The following is a 19219-nucleotide window of genomic DNA, read 5'->3' on the forward strand; positions in this document are numbered from 1 at the left end:
TTAATGCTGATGCTAGAACACAGTTAAAGCTACTGATAAAAATTAGTGCTTGCTAGTCCCCTGTGACTGAATTTGCAGCATCAAAAGGGTATGTGAACACTAAGCAGCTGAATTCTGTTCAGCCTTCATGTGCTGATGCATTGCATTCATCTGTAGCATCTGAAAGCAAGGCATATTAGTGAAGGGGAAAAAAGTTGAAATATAGCAAAATGACTAACTAAAAATGTGCATGACAGTGTAGTAAAGAAAATGAATTAAGCTTCTGCTTCTCTACTGTATTACACATAGCAAAGCTGTTCTGCTGTAGTATGGCTGAATAAAATCTGCACACGTGCTCAGATTTCTCTAAGTACAGCAAATTTAAGGCAGAACTAGATGTATGCTTTTTTTTCCCTGAGTCACTTGAATTAAGGACTTCTGAAAAACAGCATCCTAAAAAGTATACAATCAAGATGAATTGCCATTTATTATTTTGAATTTCTCAGGGGTTCATTGCCTGCCTTTGAATGCCCTTTGCTTATCCGCTTTCTGAGTGATTTAATTATCTGACAGTTATGCTGTTTTTCATGCCAATCAAAGCTCTTTGAGAGAGGTGATACTGGAAATACTATTAAAGGAGAGATGAAGTTCTCTGGAGTGCCCTACAAAATACTTGCTAGAGATTATAGCAGGTATGTAGAAAGGCAGATTGTAATCCTAAATGGCTAGTTAGTGCTTAAATAAGGAGATATATGCCTGCTGATTGGCCTTTGAACATGGCTAAAAATCAGATGATAGTCTTTCACTAAGCAGTTTACTTGCCTTGAAGTGGCTGTAGTCTGTGTACTCAAACGGCTTTCAAAAGAAAAAACTGCAATTTCAGGAACAAGAGGGAGGAACAAGATACCAGAAAAATGATTAGGTTAAAATGATCTAATTTACTAATGTTTAGTATTCTAAATAGATGGTATTTACTAATTTGAACAGAAGTTTTATATTCAGGTGATATTTCCCTTGAGTGTTTTAGGCAACCGTGGATGCTGCATCGAACGTTCAGCTTCACAACAGCAGTTATTAGTTTATCACCACACTAGTTATTTTTTTCCCCATACAGGGTATTTTCAAGGAAAACTCCAGATTACAAATTGTGGTTTTTAAAATCAACATAGTAAAATCCCTAAGCAAGTTCGTCATAAAACAAAGTAATGGTGAGGTAGCTGGATGCATAATTAGATGTCTTGCCATGTCTGTTTGCAGCGGAAACATCCTGAGGCAGAAACAACCCTGCAATACTGTGCTATTGTTGGAAGCTTTTTGTGCCTTCGAAAATCTCCCTTAGGTGTATAGACAAATGCATGCATAATAGGAAACAGTTGGGTAATTCCTGTAAGCTTACAGCTTTCTACGTAATTCCCTGTTTCTAGGTTGGATCTGGGTTCTCTCGTCTGGGAACAGCAGCAACAATCAAAGGTGAGACTTTTGGCTGCTACTTAAAATTGCTTTGTGGTAGCATTTCAAACCAATAATGTTGTTTACTTTGTTTCCAAATACCGACTACCTTGTTTACCCTCAAAACTCTTTCTGGGGAGGTAAGTACAGCATTTAGTAAGTGGAAGAAATCTATCTGGAAGCTAGAAATAATGTGCCTAAAACACTAGGAGAGAATATCCTAGGATATGTGCTGTTTTCCTAGCAAAGTTTTATTTTTCTCGTAAATGCTGAGCCAAGGGGGTGATTTGAGTGGAGTTCTTCCTACAGTTTCGAGTTCTGTTTAACCAGTGATCCTTCTGGTATTGAGGTTTCAATGACTTGATTATTTCTGATTACTTGGCATCAAGCAAAAGTATTGTCCAGGACAGACATTATAAACTCCTCTGAGAGGAAAAGATGAATTGTTTCTGACATGGAAAGTTGCTCTTCTGTAAACTTGCTAAGCTGATAATAAGACAAAAGAAAACAAGATGGTTTTTTTTCCACCTTCCTGATTTTTTTCCTTTACTTTTTTATCTTTACAAATTTCATCACATTCTACCCCTCATTTTTATTGCCGACAAAAAAAGGAGTATTCAAATAGATAAATGTTTAAAGAAAAAGTACTTATTTCCATTGGGTTTTAAGATGCTTTTCCAGTCTTTCCATTGGAGTTCAAGTAGCTGAATGGAAACAATTCTTATACACAAAAAAAAAAAATATGTATGCAATATTTACTTCTATAAGATGAGAGCTTGTGACTCCTAACTACTGTCATTTACCTTCACATGAAGATGTAAAGGTAAAAAGCTGACAGGTGAGGAACTTGCAGTGCATGTAGATGTGTGTGTCAATATTTTGAGCACTAGTACTCTTCTTTCTTAAAATTTACAGGAGACACTGACACTGCCAAGACCTCTGATGATATCAGTTTAAGTCTTGGACAAAGTTCTAGCCTATGTAAAGAAGGGAGTGAAGAACAAGGTAAAATTTCTTCTTCCTGCATATTAAACGTGGTGTTTTGTTACAATTGACCCTTAGCTTAACATGCTAAATATATTCATGCAATTTCTTGATAGAATCTAAGAAAGACTATCTTGAAGCTCTCTGTTTCTTCTCTTAATTACTTTTGGTTCCTGGGATACATAGCTTAAATCCTTCAAACTTTATTCTTTGGCTACAAGTTTCTTGTTCTGGCATTTTCTAGGAGATGATAAATATTTTGTCTCGTTTCTGATGAAAGATAGCTATCTTATATGTCACTTGCCTCTCTCTCTTACTGAAAGTGGCCTGAGATTCATGGACTTCACTGTAGACTAATTGCTTTGCTTTCCAGTACAGCCAAAGGATATTTTCCAAATAAGATATGCTTTTTCAGTGAAGCAAATAAGCCTGCACAGAGTTCTGTTGCTGGCGCTCTAGACTGCTTCTAATATGCAAGCTAACAGAGTTTAGTAATTGTGTTCTCCTGATCTGTAAGAAAACTGCTAGCTTGCATTCTTTAGTTGTCCAGTTTTGTTTCAGACCTCATTTTCTATTTAGCTTTATTGCCAGGAAAAAGTCTACCCATACTAAAATAGAACATAAAGCCATAGGGAAATCTTTTGTTTGCTGATTTTCAAGTACCTGTTGATTAGCAGGAAGTTAACTCTGGAAATACTGTAGTTCATTTTTGGCCAGCCTGGTTGGACTGCTAGGTTCCTTAGGCGTATCCAGTGATGTCTGTGTGATCCAGTGCAGAAAGTATGTTTAAGATAGAATATTACAGGTGGCAGTGCTATTGTAATAGGTAGCTTCTTTTAGCTCAGTAATGGAACTGTTCGCGAAGTCTTTCAAGTCACACATGTGGTAGTACACCCTATGAAAAAGTTTAAGAATTATAGTAACTTAACCTGGCCTCCAGATCTTTCTTTGGTACCACTATTAAGAAGGAAAACACAGCCTGACTCGACGCTCCCTCCAGGCGGACATTTAAACAGGAGACATCTTGTGATGGGTAACAGAAACAATGATTCTGAGCAAGAACTGACTGCAAATACTCAGGATTTGCTTTAATAGAGCCAGTGTTAGAAGCAGGATATCAGTTTTGAAAGAGCAGCCAATACTTGTTCTTTTCAAAACTAGAATTTATCACTGTTCAGAGAAATCTCAGTAACTCCCTAGAGTTTTGTTATAGTCCAGATGAACTTTACGAATTGTGAGTTTACTTGGTATCTGTTAAGAAAGGTGGTTTTCTTTTGTGGGTTTTTTTGACTCCAGAGTTGATGGGGATTATTTTATTTAATCGTTAATGTTTGTGAAACAAACAGTTCACTGCATGTAGGAGGTGAAACAAAATGCAAGGTTTAGAGCCTCTTGTAACTTAAATGACAAAACAATAAACAACTCCAGGATACATAAAAACAAGGTCTGAGGCACATAAGCAAGAGAAGTAGTAGGGAACTAATCAGAATTTGTTTTTCAGTAGCTGTTGAGATTAAGCAGGTGTTATGGGTTCTTAAATTTAGTCACTTGTCAGGTTTGCCCAGGTGCTGGGGAGTTATTTTTTTTATGGTTATGTAATGTGTAGTACTTGCAAAGGGATTTTTCAATTTACTTTGTCTGATATGAACAAGCAGTTGTAAAATAAATTGTGTAACTTAAATGAACATTCTACATGAATATTTCTAAATGTATACTCCAACAGATTTGGCAACTGATCGGAAGCTTTTTCGTCTGGTGTCGAATGACTCGTTTGTCTCCATCCAGCCTTCACTGTCCTCTGGACAGGATTTGCCAAGAGACAACAGTGATAAAGTGTGCCTCTCGAACAACCAGCTTGTGGACCAGTCTAAAACTAGTGCATGTGATACAGAAGTAGCTTCGCTTATAACTCTGCATTCTCACTCCTATAGAAAGGATCACAGGCCACGAGGCGTACCAAGGACTTCTAGCTCTGCTGTCGCTTTTCCAGATGCTTCATTGAATGACTTCCCTCTCTATCAACAAAGACGAGGACTAGATCCCGTCAGTGAGTTAGAAGCTTCCAAGCCCCCTTCTGGATCCAGAGAGTCCTTGGCTGAGAACTCTTGTATTTCAGGAGTTTTTCAGTTAGATGACATTCTGAAAAGTAGCAGCCCTCAACCACTGGCTAAGAGTGGGAAGGGTAAATCATTGAAAGCAGACAAAAGCGTGGACAGTCTGAGAAGCCTGAGTACTAGAAGCAGTGGTTCAACGGAAAGCTACTGCAGTGGGACTGATCGTGACACTAACAGTACCATCAGTAGCTATAAAAGTGAACATACTAGCTCAACGCACATAGAAAGTGTGCTGTCGGAGCACGAGGAAGAGTCTCCCAGAGAAGAAGAAAAGGATGGTAAGAAAAAGGACTGTGGTGTTGACTCAGAGGATGACAGTAGTTCTACTACTGACAAAAGGACTAGTAGCGAAAGGACTGCTGTGGAACTGAGCTCTAACAGTGGTGTTCAAGAGGTAAAAGGTTCTAATGGATCTGATGAGCTGCACGGTCAGAAAGGTCTTAGTGCCTCTGCTTCAGAAGAGGCCAATAAGAACCCACACGCCAATGAACTGACTACACAAGCTGACAGGACACCTGGGAAGGCTGCCGAACAAAGAGATGAGCAGAGTGAGAAACTAGCTGTGCTAGTAGACTCAAGAGCTTGTAAAGAAACTAGTGGGAAGCAAAAAGAAGGAGATGTTCGACCAAAGTCTTCTAGCTTAATACATCGAACGGCCTCTACCCACAAGTCCAGCCGGAGACGGACAGGAAAAAAACGGGCTAGTAGTTTTGATTCAAGTCGGCACAGGGAATATGTTTCCTTCCGAGGTGTATCTGGTACTAAACCCCACAGTGCTGTGTTTTGTCATGATGAGGACTCCAGTGATCAAAGTGACTTAAGCAGGACATCAAGTATGCAGTCAGCTCACCAGTTCAGCAGTGATAGCTCTTCCAGCACCACATCCCATTCATGCCAGTCTCCTGAGGGAAAGTACAGTGCTCTAAAGACCAAATACGTTGCTAAAGAACGTGGGGGCACAGACGCTGAAAATATTCACAAAGCCCACGTAAGCTCTGAAGGAATTAGCAAAAAACGATCTACACGTCGGACTTCTAGCACAAACAGTGCCAAGAATCGTGCCAGAGTATTGAGCCTGGACAGTGGTACTGTAGCTTGCTTAAATGACCCAAATAGTCTAATGGCACCAGGTAACATAAAACAGTTAACCACTTCAAAATCTGATTTGGAAGCCAAAGAGGGAGAGGTGCTAGATGAGCTATCTCTGCTGGGAAGGGCTTCACACTTAGAGTCAGTCACTCGTTCTAGGAATAGCTTACCAAGCCAGGCTACGTTTCCTGAAGGGGAAGAGCAAGAATCAGCAAGTGGAGGTAAGTAAATGGCCTACCAGAAGTAACCTTGCTGCTCTTTGTTAATGAATTTAAGTTACAACTCTATTTAAATGTCTTTCTGTTTCTCTATTCTTGCCCAGTAAAACTGACAAAGCATTTCCATCATCCCCTCCTGGAAGATCTACAGAAATGTGTTGAATTCAAACAACTGTTATGAAATATATAGAGAGGTGTTACAGATTTGTTACTGGTGGTCTTTGTTAAACCAGAGCTATATTTTACAGTTACTATTTGCCATTGCATCAGACCTGCTCCACTGTATTAGTCAAAATTTTCGATTTGTGTACTATTTCAAAAGCTAACAATAAAATTGAGACTATTTTTGTTTAAAAGATTGTTCAGGTTAGAAAACCGAGAACATAGAACTGCTTGTTTGAAGTGACTGTTGCCTCTTAGAGGGACTCTAGCAGGTGAATGAACTCTGTAGAGGTGGTATCAAAAAGCCCTTACAATGCTGTGTCTTGAATTGTGCTTTCTTATGATGGTCTGATTACAAAACTGAATTCTCCTAGGGGTTTGGTTTTCCTTAGCTTTGCTATTGTTCAAGTTGGCTATACAATGCTGTTTACTTTGAGATTATTTTTTTTTCGTCCTCATTATGAGAACACACTTGCCTTCCTGCCTCAGAGAGAGGAGTGTAGCTTCCTCCTACTCTCTGTAACTATTGCTTTGCTTGGTGCAACGTGAGGACTGAAGTTACTTGTAGTAACTAGTATTAATATAGATTAATAAGGGCTCTTTAAAAATTTTACTGGAGCTCAGTAGTTTTTGTTTATCACTTGTAATGTTTCAGTCTCCTTTCTTGATTAGTCAGATTGACTGCCTTAACTGGAAAGGTCTTCATGTGTCTGTGTCACGGAAGATAGGAAGATCTAAATAAGTTTAGAGTGATATGGGTTTGCTAACTACCTCAGCCTGTCTTTAGGGATTGTTTGTTGAGGGAAATACCTTTCAGAAAATCTAGATCTTGTTAGCTAAGGATACAAATGCTTCATAAAATGGTTTTGCATGAAGACATAAATATTCCTATGAAATTGTAGCAAAGTTATTGTCCTTGCTGCTTAGGCTGTCTATAAGTATAGCGACTCTTGTGTCTTAAGAGACTTCGAGCCTTCAGCCAAGGAGGTAAGACTGATGGTTCTTTTATTCCCACACTGGCTGAAGAGCAAACTGTAATCAATACAATTACTTTATGGGGGGGGGAAGTGTGATGTTGGAGTCCTTCTGTGTGTATTGATTACTGATCAAATTTGACTGGTTTATGGTTACCTCAGACCTATTTGGATGCCTTCACTTCAAACAAAACCCTTCATGTAGGAATGCTTTCTGACTTTCTGTTATTGCTAGTAAGAGTTTTGTGGTAGCTTTAAGAAAAAAATCCAGGTTGCTAGTTTAGTGCTAACTCTGAGCTAAACACTTAGCACATGTTTTTATTACACCTTGTTTAAAATTATAGGTCTTTGACTATGTTTACTAGGAGTAGTTTAACTAATAAAAAGTCTGTTTTATGTATTTTACTGTTTTGACTGTATGCTTTCCTCAGCACAAAATTAAATTTCATATTATTAGTTTATTACATCTTAAAACTGTTAAGGTTCTTTCCTGATATGCAGAGGAGGAATAATATACCCTATTTTACAGAACATGGCAACATCATTCAGTCATCTGTAGTCTGAAAGCATCAGTGCTTGGTTGATTGAGGTATATTGCCAAATACTTTGCTTGGTCTTTTAAAGAGTGAAATAACAGGGAAGAACAAACTGAAACCATCTAATGGTAATCTTACAAATATATAATCTGTAGCAGCCTAAGCAGGGAAGCTTTGCTGTCAATTCACATCAGTATATTTAGATTGCCCTTTGAATAGATTCCCCTTTGAACTTTGTTTATGTATTGGTTATTGTGAAGTTGCTAGTATTTTTCATTGAAAGCACCCAACTATTACCTGCCCATGGGCTTCAAGGTGTCTTTTGAGAAGCCATCTGGGCTCAGGTTCTCCAGACCTCATGACATCAAATAACTAATAACACTTGCTTATCATAAGCTTCCCATTACCAACAGAATAGGGAACGTTTCCTTTATGATGGTAAGCAATTCTGTTTTTTTCTCTGAAAGCAGAAAACCACCATTATTCTTTTTTAGCATTACTTAATATTTATGCGATCACGTCTAGCATCAAGACAGTAATTACTTTGAGTTTCTCTCTTCCTAGTCTATCTGAACAATTTTTTCCTGTTGTCCTTTGTTTCTACTGGTTTGTTTTGGGACTGTTCTTTTGTTCTAACAAGTTCTTGATTTGGAAGGGAGGAAAAAATGTTCTGTAATGGCTATATCTTAAGTTGCTTTCATCTGTAGTCTTACCTGTGGTTACTATTAATCAAAGAAAATGCTTTAACTTTTTATTCAGTATTTCCCACTACTGAGTTGTCTTCATCTTTTGAGAGTGTTTTTAAAGACATGTGATGTAAATATATATCAGATGTGTGTTTATATAAAAGCTATTTGAGAAAATTAAGAAATTATTTTATTTACGTGTAGTGGGTGAATTGCAGAATAAACTTGCTTCAGATTTTCATAAGATTAAAGGATATTGGTTAGATCAGATTCTTAGAAGTTCTCTGGTTCCACCTCCTGCTGAATGGTTTATTTAATTATTTTATATAAATTTTTGAATTTCTATGGGTTGCTTATCATAGCTTTCTGAAACAAAGTGGTTACAGATGTACACTGGGTAACCAAAAGACTGATACGGATATGCTTTTCCCTTTTTCAGTCAGTGAATTTGTTCATGTTTTTCAGATATGACTTAAGTGAAATTATAGTTAGTGATTTTACATTTAAGTCTTCAGGGAAGTAACTAAAGTACATTCTTGCTTATATAACTGCTAAAATGTGTTTAGTAATGGGTATGGCCTTTAATCTCTTACTAAGCAGGGTGCTTTATGAACCTGTACATGTGTTCCTTCAGCAGATAGAACTTAGCAGTTTCATTTTTATCTTATTATTATGCCAGGAAGTGGTGGTTGACTCATTTCTTAAACGATGATAACTTGTGCATTTGAAAAGGAATTACAGTTCATTAAAATGCAGAGAAACAGCATTTGAAAATTTTGTACTTAAATTCATTAAACGTGGCTGATGTATAACAAAAAATGAAATGGAAGATGTCTTAAAACAGGTGCTTATTTTTATTTAGCTACTCCTACAGGTTATTTAGTGAATTGATGGGTAGATAGATGATGTGTAGATGTCTAAAAGTTTGGTTAAATGTCTGTTTTGAAAATATCACCTTGGTGCTCTTCTATGTCTGGCTTCTGTGAGATGTGTGCTACTTCTGGATTGCTGTCTGTAAACATTTAAAGAACCAATGTAATGCTGTATATGGCACGGTGATGTTTTGTGAAACTTGAGCTGCTCTGAAGTCGTGCTCTCCTCCAGTCCTTTAACTGTAAAAGATGCACCCTTTACGTTGCTGCTTTCTTTTACAGCTTGCTGTAATTTGACAGATTTATTTAGTTACTTAAGTACTTGAGTTACATACCTTTTGGAAATAAAATTGCATGTAATAACTTTTCTTTCTGTACATTGCATATTGCCATTGAAGTAACAGCTAGTCCTGTTTCATATTTTGTGGCCTACAATACATCCCTATAAACAAGCGAAATAGGTTTGTGTGAGCTTGGATTAGAATCTTGAATTTTATATGGCAAATGGAAACCTGTTCAGCTTCTCAGTCTGCATGTATTTGTACATAGATGCTTCACGTATCTGCTTGTAATCACTAGATAATATCTTCTCGAAAGCAAAAAATGTTATTTGAGATCAGTGCTTTGCAGCCCATGATCATGTCAGCTGTTACCAAAATATCCTTTTTCCTACTACGCTTATGTTGCGTCAAGTTTCAGTGATCTGGAGTCATTACTTGTGTCGTACAGCTTTTCCATGCTTCTGATGGGGTTTGGCTGATGGGTTTTCTGTGTGTGGAATTAATGCAGTTACACAGGCTGCGGCTTCTGGTCTGTCTTCTGGATTATCAGTCCACGCTGAAACTACTAAACCAAACAGTTTTCCATGGGAAAAATCAAGCTGAAGAGTTTAGAAATGGTAGTGAATGAAAAATGTGCAGTGTTAATATAATCTAGTGGTGTGTGTGAGCTATTTGTGTGTTCAGCAGGGCCCTCCTGTAACTGGATCAAACTAAGCAGATTAGCCAGCAGATAGGGTTCTTCTGCATGTGAGGTTCTCTGATTTTTTTAAGATGTCAACTAGCAGTGTGCTAGAATGTACCCAGCATTTGGATCAAGAATGAAAAAGAAGAAAATTGTGCATAGGAAGCCAAATATTGGGAGGTACTACCATTAACGTTTCTATCATTGCTTCTGTGTGCAATGAAGTAAATGCTGGGTCTTACAGAAGTAACTCTGAGGTTTTTTTGGATCTTAAGTCCCAGTAGGGCTGAGATGTAACCCTTCAACGTTTAAAGATGAGAACAGCATTAGGAGTGATGCACAAGGCTGAAATGAAACTCTGCAGTCTGCAGGTTTGCCACTTGTCAATGAAATGGCACATAGATGAATCTTGCATCTACTAATTAGTCCATCACTAATGACCAAAGTGAAATGCAATGTTAGTACATTGTGTATGGGATTTTGTCCTGCCTGTTTTGTTTCCTCTGTGGTGTTTATACATAGCATGAGGGCTTTCATTAGAAGACTTCTGACCACAATAACTATGATCTTTCCTGATATTTTGTCCTTCCATAGGAGGGCGGGGTAAAAAAACCAAAACAAACAAAAAAAACCAAGGTTTTGTCTAGCTTGTAGCAGTGGCTGCTGAGAGCAGTGTAGCTGCTTGCCAAAAGCCCTGAATACTGCTGGTAAGAGTCTGCCTGTTACTTGATGGAAGTGTGCTCCTTCAGTGTATCATGCACAGAATAGCAGATATTCCACTTAAAGTCTGTGGGGCTGCGTAAGGGAAATTCAAAATACTTGACAAAAATGCATGCTGCAGCATTAGAGCATATACTAAAAAAAAAAAAAAAGGGAAAAATAAACTTTATCTTTTTGTTTGGTTTCTTTGTTTGTTTTCCCTTGGGAATAGCACTCACAAAATTTGACCTTGGTTAAATTCTCTCAGACCTCCCAAAGAAACCAGAAGTAGTGGTTCTTTCAAAATGCTTTGCATTGCTGTGGGAGCAAGTTATTTAAACGTCTTAGGTTGGTGGTGTTTGTGCATCTACTTCTCACAATTTTAAACTTCATTTGGAAAGAATAGCTGGATTTTATTGATAAACAGCATCTGTTGTTGATATATTTTCTGAGTATTCGTCTCAAACAAGTTGCATAAGAATTTCTGATAAAGTTAATAAAAAACAAACTGCATCTACATTGAAGTAATCCACTGTTTTTCTGCCCTTTCATAGATGTACCTGGATTTATTGCTAGGCATACAGCCAGGAACAGTTTGGAGAGCTCACTGTACTGGAATGAAGTGCTACACGCTTCTGCCAAACATAGCTCTGAGGTGTAATTTGATGGTGTAGTTAATAGAAGCCCATTCAAAGCAAACATGCTTTTCTGTATATGATACACTAATGAATACCACTTAATCTGGAAAAGCTGTGTGTTCTAAAGATTTAAAGCATCTTTTCCTTAAGATGAATAAATCCAAATGGAAAGAATCAAAAGCTTCATAAAGATTAATGTAGGATAAGAACACTTGTCTGCTGCCTGAATATACTGCTACCTATTGATACCTGGATGTAGGGGTTATATTGGGCAGGGGATCAGACTAGGAGATCACTTTAGGCCTTTGACCCCTACTACATCAACACTAGAGTCAAGAATGCTGTGTGAATAATACCAACTGTGATTAATAATGAAATAATGCAAGTGAGGAGTACGGTGAAATAGAAGAACTGAGACTCCTGGTTCTATCTTTGGTATTGGTATGGAAATTTGTCTATCAAACATTTTTATAGACCAGCTTGGTTCAGTATTCAAACCAGATGGTTTCATTGTTGTGGTTATTCTCTGCTTGACAGTGTGTTGTTGCTTTTTGGATTGTTGTAGTGACTGACTTGACATAATTGAGATAAGGCTGGAAGAATATTTACCAACTTTCTTCATACATTTCAGCCACAACACTGAAGTCTTGGACTTCACTTCCCTTGCTTCTCTTTAACTTTTCCACTTTTCTTTAATTTTGTGACTCTTTCCTTTCTAAATAGTATGCTGTTTTCCTCTGCCCTGTTTTCCAGCAGAACTTTGTATTTGAGGTGTCCCTCTACTCTTTAGTGTTTCTCCTTTGCTGCCCACGTCTACACTTTTGTCTTTCTTCAGAAATTGGTATAAGGTGCATCTTTTGTTAAATGTCCAAAGTAAGTGGTAATACTATAAACCAGTACTCTGCTTTTTATTGGATAGGTTTAAGAAATCCTTTTAAGTTTAATTGTAGATTTAATAATGGTGTATAATCCATCGTGACTATTAACTATACACGGAAGTGTATAGACTGAATTAATTCCTTTTGTCTACTTAGGCTTTTAAAATTGTATTAAGGCATATGAGAATAAATTTGGCAAGAGCATCAACTGTGAGAAAAATGTTAGCTAATAAATGCATGTGTGTAGGAAACCAAGCTGTGTTACTGCTGACAGACACAGAATGTGTTAATCTTACGTACCTCTAACTTTTCTGAAGAGAAGTATGGCTTTTTTTTTTTTAGGTTTCCAACACAAATGAGGTAGAGGTGCTTGATACAGAAGGACAAAATTTCAGCCATTGGGTTTGGCAAAGCGTGTTCAGGGTTAGAGAACAGATTTCATTCCTTATGTGAATGCGTAAGCTGTAAACTGTTGATTTCAGAACTTGTTGCAAGTTTGTAGGGTTGGTCAATGCAAGTAGTTGAAAAAGGTTAGATCACAACTTCCAATTGGATAGAGAGAAATGAAATGAGCAAATATCACTTGGGTTCCATGCACAAGTCTAACCATGTTTAATTGGAATAATGTTGAAAACAATCTAGACTTCAAGTGATGTATTTTTTCTTTTGAGAAAAGCGAGTAATATTGCTTCCATTATGTTTGTTTTTTGCAAACTTTGGTCTCATTGGAAAACAAACCCAATTGTTATCCATAGAACTCTATGGCTTTCCATACCAGTATTTTACTTCTTTCTTACCTTCACATCATATCTTTCCAGGAATTTTCTTACATGGGAAGAATTTATCTGAGCCACTGGGTTTGGCATTTTTTATTAGCCCAAATGAAATGAGCCTTGTTAGTGCAGTAAAACTTGGAAGTTCTGCTTTTTCATCTCATGCCTCATCAGTTCCTATCTTTAAGTTTAGATTAAGAGTAGTTATATATAAACTCAGGGAGATGTAAATGTCTGTTTCGGATGTATGCATAAATGTTCCTCTGCAAAAGAAAATATTTGCATGTTGGTTTCTTAAAGCTAGTTGTACATCATGGTGTGAAACTGAGTCTTCCCTCTAAAACTGAGGAATTAAAGGTTTACATCAAAAACACGTGTAGTATAGAAGGAAATTTTGGAAAGGTATAGCCCGCAAACAGGGTAGTTCAACCTGTATTCAGATATTCCCAGCTACTTGGCAGAGGGATGCGAATAATTTGTTGTTCTAGAGTTTTCTCCACAATACATTTCTGTCTTTTTGTTGGGAAAGTATCACTCCAAATGTATAATGATGAAGGGATGTCCTCATGTCTTTAAGTGTGGGAAAAAGCCAACCCAGCAGTTACACATACAATCAGAATTGAAGTGAAAGAGCAAGTGTTGATTTTAATAAGTCTTTGTTTGTGTACACAGTTGTATTATCACAAAAGTCAAAACAAGATCTTGCTTGATATTTATTGGGAATAAACATGGGAGGGTTAAATTTTGTTACCAAGCTGTCATTAGGCCCCCACCTTTTATCTTACTGATCTCTGGGAAGTAGGTTTGTGTTTCTAATGTGCGTTTTGTGAACTTCACATCTGATTTATTTTTTTTCCTAGTTTGGAGGACAGCTAATGTTTAGGGCTCAAATACAGATGGTGACATGCAGAAGAAATTCATACTTTACACTTCAGTGAAGTCAAGAAATTTTTTTCAACAAAAAAAACAACACTAGAATAAAGCAGAAAAATAAACCTCAGAAACATTCTGTAAGCTGAAAGGCTTAACTTTTTTTTTTTACACTAGAAAAGTAAAACCTATGTTATCTCTCCCTATTAGATCTAAGTGTTCTATGTGATATAGATGCTAGGTCTTATCTTCTCGGAATCTAGAATAAATGGCCGTAAGTGGTAACATCAGAGAAGCATGAGCTGTAGCCTAGAGATATATTTAAAAAGCTACTGTCCTACTGAGATACACTATTTAGTTGTTTTAAACATCAAAACATGTTACTTTATTATAGGAAGATTGCTTATGTTAAAACAAAGCAATTTCCCTAATGATTAAACAGCCCTTAGAGCATGTTAGTGGCTATTTTAGGAGACTTGTATTGAATCCTTCGGAGCTCAGGAGCAGCTGTACTGCTTGTTCCTTCTCCTTAAAGACAAGTAGAAACACAAATAATCTGTATTAACATGTAATAAAAAAATTACACATGTAAACTATGTGTTCTTTAGAATTAGTTTACCCCCCAAAAAGCTGTTTGCTTAGTTTAGTGGCTTTCCACGCTTTAAACAAACCGTAATCCTTTCTGCTCAGCAAGCTTCTTTTGGTTTTTAAGTCATGGCTTCAACATGGAGCTTCTTGAGGTGTTGCATACTGTTAGGAGACTCAGAGCTCCTGGGCTGAAAAGCTCTCCGGTCTTTTGAAAAGAACAAATAAACTTGCTTAGTGATCTGGGATGTCACCAGCTACATTCATGAGTTGTGTATGTAGAAGATGTGTATTGAACAGAACCTTTTAAGATAAATCCAAAATTCGTTGGCAGATTATGTAGAAAGCTACACCAAAACCTATTTTTAAAAGCTTAAAGTCAAAAAATAAAAATGCTAGTGAATGCCAGAGTTGTTTGCCTGTGCAGGTTTAAATTTAATCTCCTAGTGGATACAAATTTTGATTTTTTTGTTTGTTTTTTTAAATCTTCTGTTATGCTTAATTTTTTTCCTTCTTCCTCCCACCCCCAAGAGCATTGCCTCAGTTAGGTTAATGTCTACCTCTCTTCAGGAGGAAAATTTTAGTGATGAATTGGAGCTGTGTAGGAAGGACCCCCGGTGCTTCTATAATCTATGCTTGAGTTGTTGCAGAAGCTGATGTGTTTACTGACTAAAGGATATCAAAAGAAAAACAGATGTCAATGTTAAGTATGCTGCCTTGAAGAATTGCAGTTGAATCCTGCTTTTGCTAAGGAGCTGCAAATGGTAATTGAGATGTAATGGAGATGGTTACCATCTTAATGGTAATTGAGATGTTTACAGTTCAGTTAAGATCAGTCACTGTTCTTTATTCTGTGGTGCTTAACCATGGCTTATTTGTGTAAATGCATGGACTTGCTTTTGGATCAGCAGAAACTGTTTTCAGTATATGAGTTTTTATCTCCTGATGTATGCTCTGGAAAAACTGAGCTTTACAAATTGGCATCTGAAATTAGGGGGCAGTTCTGGCCTCTTGTGCATTGCTTTAATCCACCAGGAAGAAAAGTTATGTTTCATCCTGTTTTGTTTAGTGTTTCATTTTTCCAGTACTTCAAATGTAAGAGCCATGAAGCAATTAGGCTGGATATTAAAATAAAGTGTAAAGGTTAATGCTTTGTTTTTATTGAATTCGTGCTGAAATACCCTGAAAAGTAATTACCTATCCATACTTGGAATGGAAGACCAGTTGTGGAGGTGCGAAGAGAAGTTGATCGATCCCATGGTTTTTCTGAAAATGCAGGAAAGGATTGAATTAAGGGTGTTTTGGTAATGAAATGCTTGTAACTTTAATACTGGTCTTAAGGTAATCCTTTCATGTAGCTTCTTTGCTTTTAAAGCAAGTTACAGATTGAAGTTTCATATGCAATATTCACTTGATAACCTGTGGTTTGTGGATAGGAGCAAACTCTTATTTCATGCAGTCTATATTGCTTGAGCTGTGGCAGTAGTACATAGCAGTAATAGGTTGCTATTCCCTGTAGACTAGTGTTAGATTCTTTACTAGTAAATTTTGGAAGTTTAATGACAGGTATATATTGTAACTTGAAGTGTGCTTAAGTGAACATGGAATAGTCTGCCTGTGATTTTTCTGGTCTCCTTCCACAAAAAGTTCTTTGTTCCCTGTGTTTTCTCTTTTTGTTTTGGCCTGACATAATCATTGTTTTTCCTAAGTCTAGTAACAGGCTTTTTGTCTACCAAGTTATGATTTTCCTCTTAAAGACTTTAATTTTCCCTTGGAATTCAGTTCATGTGAGGTTGTTTTCCTCCTCCAGTTGCCTGCCAAAACCTTTGTGACCCGTCCCTCTGAGCTCTCTACTAACCAACTCGAATGCAGAGCATTAGCTTCCTTGGTTCAGGAGGAAGACTTTGAGACTGTAGGCACACTGTGAAGCAGTCCAAATCCAGAATTGGAAAGATGATCCTGTTTAGCCTGAAATTTAACGATCCTAAGCGGGTCGGGAGTGTGTGTGTGAATTTGCCAAAACAAACAAAAAATTACTCCCTTGCATACGTAAAAACTCTTCTTTTTATAGTGTAACTTTACTGCTGGACCAAATCTTCCTTTTTTTTTTTTTGGGCGGAGAGGTGTTGGAAAAACAAACCCACCAGTCCTTAAATGGGTGATACTCTTGCTCATTCTTACACACCTGCTCCTCCAAACTGTAGTGTGACTGCTGTAAAAGGAACACACATCTCTTCATGCTTTTGGGGGGAGGATGGGGGGGGACAACCGCCGTTTAGTCAAATTGTCCCCTGAAGAGATGTGATAAAGTAAACCTCAGCCCTTCCTGTTTGGCAGAAGTGATAAAACTGAGATGAGAATTTTGTAGCGAGGGGTAATAGACATCATTACTAGGTTGTCCTTTAAGTTTCTCCTTTAATTGTGTTAAATGAAGGAAATGGTGAGATCAGTCTCTCTTCCTGCCCTGTGTAAATAGAACAGACTTGGGATATCGGACTTTTTTTGAAATCTGGTTGTTTGGGTTTGGGAAAAACAAAACAGCTAGCTGTATTTTTACAGAACCCTACATGCATGCACCCACCAAATTTTTACTAACAGTTGTTTGGTGATCCTGTCTTCAGGCACTTTATTTGAACAGTCGGTGCATAAGCTACTTTTCTTATTGTGAGTCAATTCTTTAACTTGGGGAGGGTCAGTGGGGAGAAAGGAGTCTTAAGTTACTTTGTACATAACTAGGATGGGTTCTTCTTTGACCTAAAGTCTGTCTTGATGCAGCAGCACAAGCCAGCGAGGAGACTGTCACATTTCGCCGTGAACGCAGCACATTTAGGCGTCAGGCAGTACGACGCCGGCACAATGCAGGGAGTAACCCTACCCCTCCTACATTGCTCATCGGATCACCCCTCAGGTAGGGTATCTAAATGTTCCACCATATTTAGCATGCATGCAGCAGACCACTTCTCCTCACACCCACCAGTGTTGCCAGAAAAGCACTTTTTACTTCCTTCCCCACCATAATCTCCTTGAGCTGTCACTGCATGTCACTGTGGGCTGTTGAATTGTGCATGTATATGTGGCACTATTTTCAAAATGATCAGGATAGCCAGTCTCTAACATGTCATAGTTGATTTCAGATAAATAACAAAATGAACTAATGCTAACAAACTCCATGTTTTTATCAGAAGCATTAGAAGCTTTCAAGCAAGAAAAAAAAAAGATTATTCACCACTCTTCATTTTGCTTTTCTTTCGTTTAAGAGAGTAGGCCTTAGGGACTAGCATCACTTTTCATGTATATAGATAGTGAGAGATAAGCACTTCAATGAAGATAAATAATAAACAACAACAAAAAACTAAATTGTATATGCAAAGCCTCCAAATTTAAAATAAATGCAAACCATTATGTGAACATCCTGCAACTTTTTCCCAAAAAAGAAAAATAATAAATACCAATGCCTTTGTTAGAGAACGCACAGTATTGCTCAGTATTAAATCTAGTTGTGTGGCGCTGCATGCCGCTGCGATGCTTACAACGTAGTGTACACATACACCTCGGGAGTCCATAACCTTCACTGGCCCATCTGGTAACAATACTGAGCCCACTGGTATGTTACCCACAGCAGCTCTTTGTTCAGCCTGTGAGCTTGAGTAGTAGAAACGGCAACCTCAAGCTGTTTTCAAACTTACTTTCTCAGTCTTGCAGTCCTGGGGTTGCCTAGATGCTGGAGAATCTGGCAAGCAGAATGTTGCCTGTAGAGGAAAGAAGCATTTAGCCATACATATAGAGTAATTCTTAGGGTTATTCCTGCATATTTATCATGTATATGCTCTATGTTCTTAATAATGCTACTTTGAATGCTGAACTAACTTTTAACAATAGGAGCAGTCTGCTTTTATGTTTGAGGAATATTTGTGTAATTTTCCTAGCTGGAAGAAGCTATAGAAACTCTTCAGATAGAAGGAAATACTTTAAAATAGAGGATGGGAAGGAATCTTAGTGTCTTCATGACACAACTGTTGTAGTCGAAGACGCGTTTTTAGATTTTCCTCGGGCAAGAGGTTTACAAGAATGGTTCCTAAAATCTGATAAATAAAGGCTTGGCTTCTTCCACATCAAGCGTTGAGCTAAATGTGTTTTTGCTGGCGAGTGCAGAGTGTGGTGGAAGTTAATCGTGTAATTTCAGATAAATTAGTTAAGCTTCTAGTCTTGCTGAATGTAGCTTGTTCAACACTTGTGAATTACTTCATAGTGAGGGATTTTTGGACTTCTTACTAGATCACTTCTGTTCTCTTGCATTCTTTTTCTCTTGATACACTTTTACTTGTTTTGTCTCTCTGTAAGAGGAGGGTGTTACAGCTTTGTATGTTGGTCAAATGAGAGGCTATGCAGACTAATGTGAGCTACAGAACTGTACGTTAGCAAGAAGACAGCAAGTTTTTTTTTTCCTCCTAGACAGGTAGAAAGCAAGTAAAGGATTTGGCTTTAAACTGGGCTTTAGAGCTGCCTCCTGTTTGTGTGGTAGCACAGTCATTGAGGCTCCCATCCTTGAGGTGGATGTCGGTGTGAGACCGTGAGAAAAATGACTTTGACAAAAACTTCTTATTCAGACAAGATACTCGCTGAAAAAGCAAAACAAATATTCTAGCCTTGTGTTTCTGCTATGCATATTCCAGTTATCTATGTTGGCTCTTTTTTTCTAAATAAAGAAACTCTGTGCTTTGGCTGTCTGGCAAAAAGATGCACATTTATC

The 19219-nt window shown here is 37.6% G+C and overlaps 1 protein-coding gene across 13 annotated transcripts in view; it reads left to right on the top strand.

The window, feature by feature from the left end:
- PCNX1 (pecanex 1) overlaps positions 1-19219 on the top strand; it is an 89212-nt gene that overhangs the window by 21102 nt on the left and 48891 nt on the right. For 9 of the 13 annotated variants that reach the window (XR_014585383.1, XM_083839230.1, XM_083839228.1 and 6 more), the window contains exons 4-7: positions 1404-1449; positions 2344-2433; positions 4136-5836; positions 17245-17377. Coding sequence is in view for 12 of the 13 variants with exons in the window: in XM_083839230.1 (XP_083695356.1) it covers positions 1404-1449; positions 2344-2433; positions 4136-5836; positions 17245-17377 (1970 nt within the window). In the remaining variant the exon portion in view is untranslated. The remainder of the gene's footprint in view (positions 1-1403; positions 1450-2343; positions 2434-4135; positions 5837-17244; positions 17378-19219) is intronic. The other 4 variants (XM_083839222.1, XM_083839223.1, XM_083839225.1 and 1 more) reach the window with 3 other exon arrangements.

This window comes from Anser anser (genome assembly GCF_964211835.1).
Source record: "Anser anser genome assembly, chromosome: 5".
NCBI lineage: Eukaryota > Metazoa > Chordata > Aves > Anseriformes > Anatidae > Anser > Anser anser.